General features: G+C 42.6%; 1 protein-coding gene across 2 annotated transcripts in view; it reads right to left on the bottom strand.

Moving 5' to 3' along the window:
- Positions 1-2,372: 2,372 nt before the first annotated feature.
- The window catches only part of LOC147031643 (amyloid-beta precursor protein-like), a 143,221-nt gene continuing 134,067 nt past the window's right edge, over positions 2,373-11,526 (bottom strand). For both annotated transcript variants that reach the window (XM_085866215.1, XM_085866220.1), the window contains one exon: positions 2,373-6,233. In XM_085866215.1, coding sequence (XP_085722341.1) covers positions 6,132-6,233 — 102 coding nt within the window. In that variant the 3' untranslated portion in view covers positions 2,373-6,131. The remainder of the gene's footprint in view (positions 6,234-11,526) is intronic.

Here is an 11,526-nt window from a genome sequence, read left to right as displayed (position 1 = left end):
AAAAACGTGATCAGAGTTTGTCAAATGTAAGATTCCCACCATGGATTTTCGAAACATGTCCCATTGCGTCAATAAGTACAACACGTGGACAAAGGATTTCCTCACCAGGTGACACTTGATTCTGCAGGTGTTTCGTTGGAACGTTTTTTTTTTTTTTTTCCCCAAAATTTAGCTCTTGAAACGTTTGATAAATTCATGAACGGTATGTCATCTTGAGTGTTGAACTTTGTCTTCCACCTGTGTCCACCGAGTGCATGGCAGCAGTCTAGGCTGACACGATGAAACATCCACTGCTGAATATAGATGGCATGGTGTTAATTCCCATTTTGAAGAAACAGCATAACCCATCACTGGGTGATGCAGAACCTAACTACCCTTTATGAAGGTATCCTTTAATTAAACATTTGTCAACAAACCAAACCACTCTATTATTGAAGACGAGCAGAATCAGAAAGTATGTGCATTCCCATCTGAACTGCCCCACCTGGGTTGGAATTTCGACCCAATTATAAACTATCACCCCGGTGTTTCCCATGCAATACAACAAATCATTGTGCACCATCCCGTGGATGGACGTGAACGATGGCACGGTATTTCAAGAGGTGGCACGTTGTCACCAACACTTCAGCAACAAAAAAAACAAAAACCCCTCAAATCATATCAAGATTTTTGCAAATTGATTTCTATTACATTTTGCTTTTCAAACAATCTTTCATAAGGTATATACAAATTGCTTTGCATTCCATGAATAGGCAGAATTATCAAGAATTAGCAACTCCGATATACAAAATGTACAAGTCTAATTATCGAACCATTTGTGCACAATTTCAAAACTGAATGCCACAAAGGAAGGATGACAGAACAAAAAGGAGGGGGGGAGGGATGGGAGGACATGGAAGGGACGATAGACGTGGTGAGGACGCGGAAGGAAGATGGGACGTGGCGAGGACACAGAAGGAAGGGAGGACTTGGCGAGGACGCGGAAGGAAGGAGGACGTGGCGAGGACGTGGAAGGAAGGTCGGACATGGAAGGATGGAAGGAAGGTCGGACGTGGCGAGGACGCGGAAGGAAGGTTGGACGTGGCGAGGACGTGGAAGGAAGGTCGGACGTGGCGAGGACGTGGAAGGAAGGTCAGACGTGGCGAGGACGTGGAAGGAAGGTCAGACGTGGCGAGGACGTGGAAGGAAGGAAGGAAGGACGCGGAAGCAAGGTCTGACATGGCGAGGATGCGAAAGGAAGGTCGGACGCGAAAGGAAGGTCGGGCGCGAAAGGAAGGTCGGACGTGAAAGGAGGGTCGGACGCAAAAGGAAGGTCGGACGTGGCGAGGACACGGAAGGAAGGTTGGATGTGGCGAGGATGTGGAAGGAAGGTCGGACGTGGCGAGGACGCGGAAGGAAGGTCAGACGTGGCGAGGACGTGGAAGGAAGGACGCGGAAGCAAGGTCGGACATGGCGAGGATGCGAAAGGAAGGTCGGACGCGAAAGGAAGGTCGGGCGCGAAAGGAAGGTCGGACGCGAAAGGAGGGTCGGACGCGAAAGGAGGGTCGGACGCAAAAGGAAGGTCGGACGTGGCGAGGACGCGGAAGGAAGGTCGGACGTGGCGAGGACGCGGAAGGAAGGTTGGACGTGGCGAGGACGTGGAAGGAAGGTTGGACGTGGCGAGGACGTGGAAGGAAGGTCGGACGTGGCGAGGACGTGGAAGGAAGGTCGGACATGGCGAGGACGTGGAAGGAAGGAAGGAAGGAAGGACGTGGAAGGAAGGTCGGACATGGCGAGGATGCGAAAGGAAGGTCGGACACGAAAGGAAGGTCGGGCGCGAAAGGAAGGTCGGACGCGAAAGGACGGTCGGACGCAAAAGGAAGATCAGACGCGAAAGGAAGGTCGTACGCGAAAGGAAGGTCGGATGTGGCGGGGATGTGGAAGGAAGGTCGGATGTGGCGAGGACGTGGTAGGAAGCATGTGATGAGGCTATGGAGGAAGGATGAAGTGAGGATATGGAGGAAGGATGAGAGAAGGAAGTGGACAGCTGGTGGAAAAAGGAAGGGGATGCATCACTTTTCATGTGTTTTAATTGTCCAATTGAAGTTGCAATTTGTAAACTTTTTCACATCGTGGGGTGGATGACGTGAAAGCATTTCATTTAAAAATAATTCAAGTGGGATGGAGTTGAACTTGAACCCACTGGCTGTGGCAAAACCCCAGTTTTACCCTGTCAGCAACCTCTGCACACAGATGTAATTTCAGTGTTCTCAGCTCCGCTTCTCCACTGAATTACATGTGCGCATTGCAATCTTGGAATAACTTGGGCAAGAATCACTGTGACTCAACAGGCATAATTATTCACGTTTAAACAAAACACAACAAGCCAAGGGAAGAATTCAACCCAAAGGAAAAGCTACCTTTATTTTTGCATTTGGAAACATCAAAAAGACAGAGCAATTCAAGTGGGTACAATTAAACCCTTCTGAGAACAATAGAAAATAAAACAAATAAGAAAAACAATAATAATAATAATAATAATAGAAATAGTAAATAATAAGGAATTTGAAAGGAAAAGCACTCCCAACCATACGGGGAAGAAAAAAAAATTATCACATTCTATTTTCCCATCTTTTCCATTCCGTTCATTCCACCTGTGCATAGCATCCCTTGAATGGGACAAACATCAAACACAACACATTTGGACAGACGGTCATGTCCCGGGTACATCTGCACATGCGCTTCAGTGGGGAGAGATTAGTGTCATCAAAGCTAATTGCAAATGTGTTCGCTCGTTTCAGCAAGGGACAAACACACAAATCATCAACAAAAGTTTGGCTAAAGCAAAAGTACAATCTGGCATAGATGGGCTAATTTATTTATTTTGATCGCTTAAGTTACAGTAGAATGAAGCAGTTGATCATCCAGCGTGACAGGATCGTAACGCTGATAGTGCTATCAAGCATTGCAGGCTCCTGAAAGTCACCAACTAACCTACAACCCCACACCACAAAATACCGACCCGGCCAAACAAAACTTCTTCCCCCTTTGACCCGACCCCACAAAATGACAATGCAAATCTATCACGATTCCTATCATCATAATCACCACCACCACCACCACCACCATTACTGTAGTTATAAAACTGTCATACATAGACTACACTAAGCAAGGGCGGAAAGAGATTGGGAGAGTTGTTGAAACGTCGATGAAACAAAGGTTGGAGAAAAATTAAAAAAGAAAGCCAACAAACATGGAAGAATGCAAGCGACAGAAAAATGAAGGAGAGGAAGATGACGTAAGATGGGTGAAAAGGAAGGCAGCAGAACGATAGAAAGAAGAAAGCAGAGATAGGCCATGGACTGGGCAGAATTATCATCAAGCTTAGCTCCACAAAGAGGAGCACAACAAACGAACCAATCAGCATCAACAATTCAATATAGGTCACTCATCGTTCACAGTGGGAAGAACAAGGCTCTATTTAGTACGAGGTGTGCTGGCTCAGCTCACCATCATTTGTCATCCAATCTTACCATCATTGAACAGAGAGTAATGCGTGTTGAAAGCAATTGTGGGAACGTGAGCTCGAAAATAAAAACAACTCAAAACTTCACCAATGAAATTTGGGTTTGGGAATTGAACACCAGGGTGTGTACATCTTCAAAAAATTATATGCAGCTATTGAAGACGAAAGCTTTGCCTTGATGAAATGACTCGCCATTAATTGTAATTGTGTCTTGATTGAAAATCTTCTGAGCCTGTCTGTAACACTTGTTTTGGTAGTATTACGGCATGTAGGCCTACAGTACCTGCCATCAGCATGCAAGGTCAATGGACAGGATATGTGCGTGCTGTTCATATCATAAATGCGGCTGTGAAATTGAAGTATCCTGACAAAAATCTTTGTCAGGATGTGAAATTTAATGGAGCATATTCATTGATCGGTGATCATTTCGACAATGTGCTATGAAAATAAGACACTTTTAAATTCAACTCCACATAATTTTTCAGAAAGTTAATACATTGACAGTGATACTAAAAATGCATACATTGAATACATCAACAATGGTACAAAAAAGAAAAAAAGAAAAAAGAAGCTTAGAATGGTTGACTGTTTTTAGGATTTTGGATGGAAGATGTTAGGATTCGGAAGTGTTTTATCAAACGTCTGATCAAAAAAGGAAAGAAAGAAAACTGAAGAATGAGTGGAAGAGGTTTACATACAACCTCAATGAACTGTAGATGGAAATTCAAAGAGCTGTTACAAGTCTCATAATGTACAAAATGGATTGCCCAATATCCGACTGAAGCTTTAGGTGATCCTCTCAGACTATCTTGACCTACAGAGCTTCCAAGTGGGCCCCCTGACGAGCCCATGAGTTGCTTTGCTCATTGAATCACAGATGTCTACTTTAATGAACCAAGCCATTGACATAGTTTGCTTTTTGTTTGGTTTGAAAGACAATGAAAGTTAATTGCCTGGGAAACATTTCTACATTCAACACATGTCATTGGCCATCAGTGTTTGCCCCATAGATCTTCATCAAGGTTGTTTTTTGAAAGTGGAAACATTTTCCAAAGAAAGGCAACACGAAGTTATCACGTTTTGCTTCGATTCACGGACTAAACAGTAAACACCCACTTATGTGTTAATTATTGCAAAGCTATCAAAAGTGATTTCAAGGGACTTTCATAACTGAGTTAAGCTACAAGCAGTAAATATACTTTGTTGCAAGGGATGACATGAGCACCCCAAAATAGCGACAGCATTCATTAATAATTTGTAATGCTAATTAGGTCAAATTTGTTTCAGGATAACAGGGCGCACAAGCCTAAACCGCCAATTTAACCTGCAGGATATCAATTAGTAATGTCGATTCAAAATGAGTTGATGCTGAGGATTTGCAAAAGAACAGCAAAAAAATTAAATAAAGGAACGCCCAAGTAATTCGCCAAATGAGCATAATTGGTTTTACCCGTTTCAATGAAATCGAGCAGAAACTTCGGGCAAGGTGCCGTTGAAAGCATGCATATTTTGATCGATATATGGTATTTTAATTCTCTTTGCCGAGGTGCATTTGCCAATAATTGCACAAAACCAGCAGCGTATCTTCACGAACAACTTCTCAGTTTCACATTTCTGAGAGCAACAAGCATATTGACAAACGACTGCAGACCTGCACATATTATATATATTCGGTATCTTTTAATGTCTACTTTCTGCAGATGTAGCAAACATTACTTTTTGTGACTGACTTATTCCGTCATGGACATTTATTCATACTCCATACAAATACCAAACAAAAAACATTAACAATAAGACAAAAAAAGGATAGTCAGCGTACGTAAGTAGGTGGCAAGTTTTGTTTATCGTTTATCAAGCCATGAACTTTAATCTTGTGAAAATTTAAAATCATGTTCAATTATTCCAATCGCAAAATGTCTGTCAAGAAAATTTCCCAGTCGTCTCTCAAAGTGGCTTCTATCCAATGCTCGAGTGGCACGAGTCGGACGATAATCCACCATCGTTTTCCGCTTGAAGCAATGTATACTTCAAATAGTGTTGATTCATGTTGGGACGTACAGCATAATATGAATGATCCGCAATCTGACTCCGAAAGAGATGCTTCTGTTAATCGACTAATTGTAGTGTCAAAGCATTCCGGTAGATGCAATTCATGGTGGCCCAACAAGTTGTAATGCACAGCTACATACAGAAACCGCAGTATGCTTAGCTTTCATTTCAAACTAAAATTTGCGGAGCACTGCTATTCAAATACGTTACCTCATGTTGATTTGTCGAGTTTTAGAGTTGCATGTGTCAGGGAGTGTTCAATATCACCGATGCAAAAGTGCATGATTGCTGAGATGGGGAAAAACAAATCAATGTTCTCATCTCCCAACATTTTGGAGTTGGAATAGCACTAAAACAGTGCCCCGTAGGAAGCAAAAATAATTGTAAAGCACATTTCAAAGCACCAGTTCACGACCAAAATGAGCGAGATAGATCAGAATGTGGAAAATGATAGAGGGCTTGGGGGAATGGAATGAAATGAATGAGGATGAAAAAGGAGGAGGAAATAATGGCAAGAGAAGCAGGGAGGAGCAATTCTAAAGGTTGTGATTGAGACTACCAAGAGCAGACAGACCAACTAGTTATGGAGCCCTTCGTAGAACTTGTATGTTGGGTTCTCATAACCATTTTGCTGCATTTTGTTCAAGTGGCGTTCCTCTGGTGTCAGGGCTTCATCCACCTGCAATAAAAACAAAATAATATGAAAGTAAAAACACATACATGTCGTGGCACGCATGTACATACACACACCTGGTGATGGCTGAACAGTTAAGGTGGTTGGCTTAAGATCTTAATGTCCTGAGTTCAAGCCACTGCCATGCTAAGATAACACCAGATGGGTTGACTCAGCCTGTCATACTTCGTCAGTCGGCAGAATGAGTACAAGCTGTGGGAAAAAGCGAGCCATTTGAAAATCCTGCGTCGGAGTGGCGACCCGTCCAGGATTGTGCAAACCTGGCCAATGAAATTCTCGGCAACCCTTTGTGCCTGATGGTGCACATCGTCAGGTGCAAAGGGCTGCACATGGGCATGCGCACATACACACACCACACCACACAACCCAACCCTGTGCTGCGTGAAGTGCCGTCACAGATGCACAAAGCGTTCTGAATATTTCCAACATAACAATGAACAGTGTGTTATGTGCTGTGAGGAAGTACAATGGGACATACATTTATATAATGAATATTTTGGATTTTCCCTTTCTAACTCACTCAAGGTTTCAGGACAATTTGCAATATAATTACCTCCGCCATGCCACCGAAGGTGGACGGAGGTAAAGTTTTCACCCCTGTCTGTTTATCTGGGAGCAGAATATCTAAAAAAGTTATGGACGGATTAGGCCGAAATTTGGTGGACAGGTTGGGTGTGTTTGAAAGGAAGAACCGATTCGATTTTTCTGAAGATTCGGATCTGGGTAATATAATTTTTTTTTTTTAATTTCCAAAGTGATTCTTGACCATTGAGAGATGGAGCCAAAAACGATATACGATATAGCTCATGATGTCTCAAACAGTTGACGGATCATGACACAACTTGGTGGATGAGTTGGGGAGGTGACAAGAACAAGCCGATTCGATTTTGGTGTGTGACAAAGACAAACAGTCAGGATGTCTTTGGGTCTATCACTGATGTATCCCACTGATGTCTATCAGTGGGTTACAAAACGTAAACTGTTTAGCCTGGTGAAAGTAGGTGCTCCACTAAGTGCCGTTCTAGTTCAGTGATGTGTTACTGTCATGCAATGGCATGTTCATGTGAAGCAAAAACTAAAGAGGACGTGGAACATGTTTGCATGCAAACAACTGTTACAACTCTTGCAAGCATTGACAACATGAAAACTTGACTTTTGACAATCACAGCATTAAAGTGTTGGATATTGCAGCAAGTGTGGAAACAATCGAGCAATCACGAGACACAAGATTCAATGCAGAAATCAGAAACGGGTCCAAAAACAACTCATGTTTGGGAAGAAGTCAGTGGGGATGCAAAGTTCTAAACCATGAGAAACACGTGCCATACGAGAGTGGCAAGGGGGAGAGGGAGAGGAGGTCTAAGTTGGAGGTAACCATCCCAACTTAGTAGAACATTTCCATGCACACCCTGAATACAACCACCAAGTTTCAAAGCACTTTGTCTCACAAACAGACAGACAAGTACACAAGCCAAATTATACACAGTATGATTCCTCCTCATGAGAGGTTGACCATGTCCCCATGATTAGCCCCCATAAGAGTTTGATGTCCAAACAGAGTTAGGGGTGGATATCACATCTCTCGGATGTAAGAAACACTAATATGGAAGGTGACAATTTTTTCGACCATATTAAGAGGATCAGGTGACCCATTTAAGACCTTGACCTTTATACGGCTATGTTGATGTGGAAATGGGTATATTACAGCAATGCATGATCCGATTGAGACGATCGATGGCAACTTAGTTTTTCGGATGCCCAATCGATCGAGACATGTTCCAAGGCCATACAGGGTCAAGGTCATACACAAAAACGTACATTTTTTTTTACTAATAACTGCAATGCGATACTTTTTTTTCCAGATCTTCAGAAAACTTGGTGGATTAATTATCTCTAATCCTCTGTAATTGTCTACAAAGTCTCATTTGAAGAAATCACAGAAATCAAGAAGAATGTGATATTTTACTGACGTGTCATATACTGTATGTAAATAAGGAGGATCTCCTGACCACCTCATGCCTGACAAGATACTCTTGATCAAGGAATATTGAGAAATGTGTTGCATTTGGTGAACTTCATCTCAAGCCACTTGCTAACCATATGGAAAGCTGATTGCATGCTGAACTGAGCTTGTTCAAGTATCATGCACGTTGTAGGAAACAAGTGGTACACAAACTGAGTTGAACGAGCAGAAAAAAGGAGGCTCTGTTCTCCAACTAGCGTGACAGGTTCACCTAAAGTTGGTCGGCTATCGGTGTCTGATGATCGTGCTTGTCCACAGAGTTTGTGGTGTGAAACCTCAGGAAAAAAACAACAACATTTTTCCCCCCCTTGTCGATATGAGGGTAAAGAGGACAAACGTTTTTAGATATAAAGCTTCGAACAACCGACGACTGTATTGGAACATGTTTGTCTCGTCTGAATGACCCTGGTAATGCCTCAGCACAGAAAAAAAATAGTATCACTTGAGCTGTGTGCAAGAAGAGACACATGCCCTTCCTGTGGACAATGAGACCAAAACTGATCTTGGAAATTAGGTAGCGTATCTCCAACATTCAGCTAATCGTGTGCATCAAATCTTCCCTCTCAGAGGACGAGGCTGTGCTGAGCATGACTGATATAAACTATGAGTGTGCTGCAATGTTGCGTGAAAATACTACGAGTCTTCAGATATTTCTTGTGATTTGTTGATTTTAAAGCACGTACCAAATATGGAGTTTGTGCAGCCTCCATGTCACAACGAGAGTGAAAATATGATGCTTTCCCAATCTGTTGGAGATGCTGATGATTATGCCATAAAGCAGGATACCAATGCTGTAATTGATGATATTGTGAAATCATCTCGTACATTGCAAAAGGAAGTATTGAGCACAGAGATTCATGGAAGTTCAAAGACAAGCGAGATGATTTTGATTGTCCTCATGTACTCCTGGTGTTGTTTGGTCATTGTGCAAACAGTATTGCAGGTCAACAGAACGCTGATGCCCGCAAAACCGTTGACGTTTTATCTCAGGTTTACTTATTTATTTATTTTTTACACAATGTGAAGATTGACCATCAAGTAAATCACAAGTCAAATAATGATGCAGGTTTTGTTTAAAGAGCTGAAGCACATCGTCATTGGGTCGACCTCTTACTATTCACAAGAAAATTAGTGATAACAGTCCACTTACCTGCACTTTGGTAGTTCTTATGACAGTGTGTTGAATCTTGAGAAGAGGGTGGAACGTGGGGTTGTAAAGCGAATGAAGGTGATGGGTGGCTATGCTCTGCCTCGATTTGTAAAGAAGAGCAAGTCCATATATTTCGCCATTGACAACATCGACTTCTTGGAAGATACTGCATATGGGCAGAACATCCTGCGTGGAAGTTTGGTTGCAATCAACCAAGAGGGTGACTTGGATGGAGAGCCTCTCAACAAACTCCTCTTCAATCTCAAAAATAACTCCTCTCAAATTCAAAAACAAAAGAACGCTCACTGAGTTCCTGAGTGAGGCTCTCCTGGAGGCATTCAGAGAATCCAAGCAGGACCTGGTGGTGTCATCTCGGGACATGATCAAGTCAAACCGGCAGGGCGCCCAACGGGAAGAATATGATGAATCACGCCCACGAGGATACTGATACAATGATTCCCCGACACGTGCTCAATATTGTGCGAGTCAAAACTCAAGCCTATTGATGTCTGTTCTCCAAATACCGACGTTCTTATTCGTTTTTGCAAGATATGTTCGTCAGCTTGTATGTTTTATTATCTTGCCAAAACGAAGTTTTTTTTTATTTTTTTGGTTTTTTTTGTTTGTCTGTAATCACATATAAAAAATTCTGCAGAGCACAGTTATCATTGGAAATTTTTGTAACTTCGCATATCAGAGGCCTATAGAGGTCCCTTTCAGCGCATAAAATTTTGAAGGTCAAGGTCAAAGGTCAAGGTCACTTTGTCGCAAATCAGGGGAGTCGACGAAACCCATATTTTTGAGTAATTTTGATGGGATCGTCTTCAAACTTCATGGGAATATAGTTCATGGTCTGGCGCTCAGCTGATTAATTTTTGGTGGCGATTGGCCTTGACCTTCATGGTTAGCGCCTGAGGTCAAACATATTTGACCCCAAGGTCAAATTTTCAAGTTTTAGGAACCATATCGTGTAGTACCTCAAATTGAACACCTCGATGAGTGCTTTCTAGATATGTCAAGCTTGAGACATTATGACGTCATTTGGTGACGTTATGAGGCAAACACATATTTTTCATGGTTACTCTGTAGAACGATTCTCATCGGAATCTCTCGTAGGCAGATATTCCTCAAGGAGTCGCTCCTGGTGGATAGCAGCTCTGTTCACCTCAGTGTGACCTTAAAGAAGTCACACGTGGTCACCTTTTGGCAAGATACGGGTCACCCTGGGGGTGACATTGGTTTATTCTTATTCTTCTCATTGACCCGGCAGCAAATGGCCACTTGGGTATATACACAAAACTGTGTGTCATGACTGGGAAGGGAGCAAAATACAGAGCAATTGATGTGCGCGATCAAGTAACAGCAATCAGACTTGAAAATTCAAGGTGCTTAGTTGGCCTGCACCATTTCACTGGCACAGACTCGGATGAAAAATGAATTGCATGTCAAAAACCAAACAAAAAACTTGGGTTTCTGCCTCTCTCATTGTTCCACAATGATGCAATCGTGTAAACATTTGAGAACTTGCGAAAAGACACGTTCATACTTGACGCTCCTGGATGTCAAAAGCAAGAAGACATTTATTCCAGAGAAGTATGCATCTCCCAATTGAAAGATTCATCTGCAAAGTCCATTCTACGAGTAGTCGCCAAGAGACTCTCCTTGCTCTTTCGTGGGAGCTATTATGCAAACTAAATAAAAACCTTGAGGGTGAGAAGCTCTCTCCAACTCAGGGGACTCTGCTCCACCACATTCTGCGAGATAACTATATGTCAATGTGGGACGAGTCGTACATTTTTCAAACGGTCGTGCATGCTACCTCCACTTGAACAGAATAGATGAGAAATTAATCCTGAAGGTGGATATCTTCTGATCAAATGCCTTGGCACACCAGCACCCCAGGCTGTCTGGGAGCTCGTAAAGTGTGGCTGCCATGGCTCGTGCAAGTCGGCCAACTGCTCCTGCCTGAAAAAAAAGAGTCTCATTTGTACTGCTTTGTGTAAATGTGAGGATTGCTCGAATGAGATTGACTGAAAAAACGATTGATGATGATGATTTGTGAAAGAATTAGTATTTTCCGCTATTTTTTTAGTAGGGCCATGAGA

The sequence above is a fragment of the Eptatretus burgeri genome, chromosome 2 (assembly GCF_056783735.1).
Source record: "Eptatretus burgeri isolate ZD-2024b chromosome 2, Ebu_testis_v1, whole genome shotgun sequence".
Classification (NCBI taxonomy): domain Eukaryota; kingdom Metazoa; phylum Chordata; class Myxini; order Myxiniformes; family Myxinidae; genus Eptatretus; species Eptatretus burgeri.
Note: the sequence above shows the minus strand (reverse complement) of the source record. Positions and strands in the feature narration are given on the sequence as shown.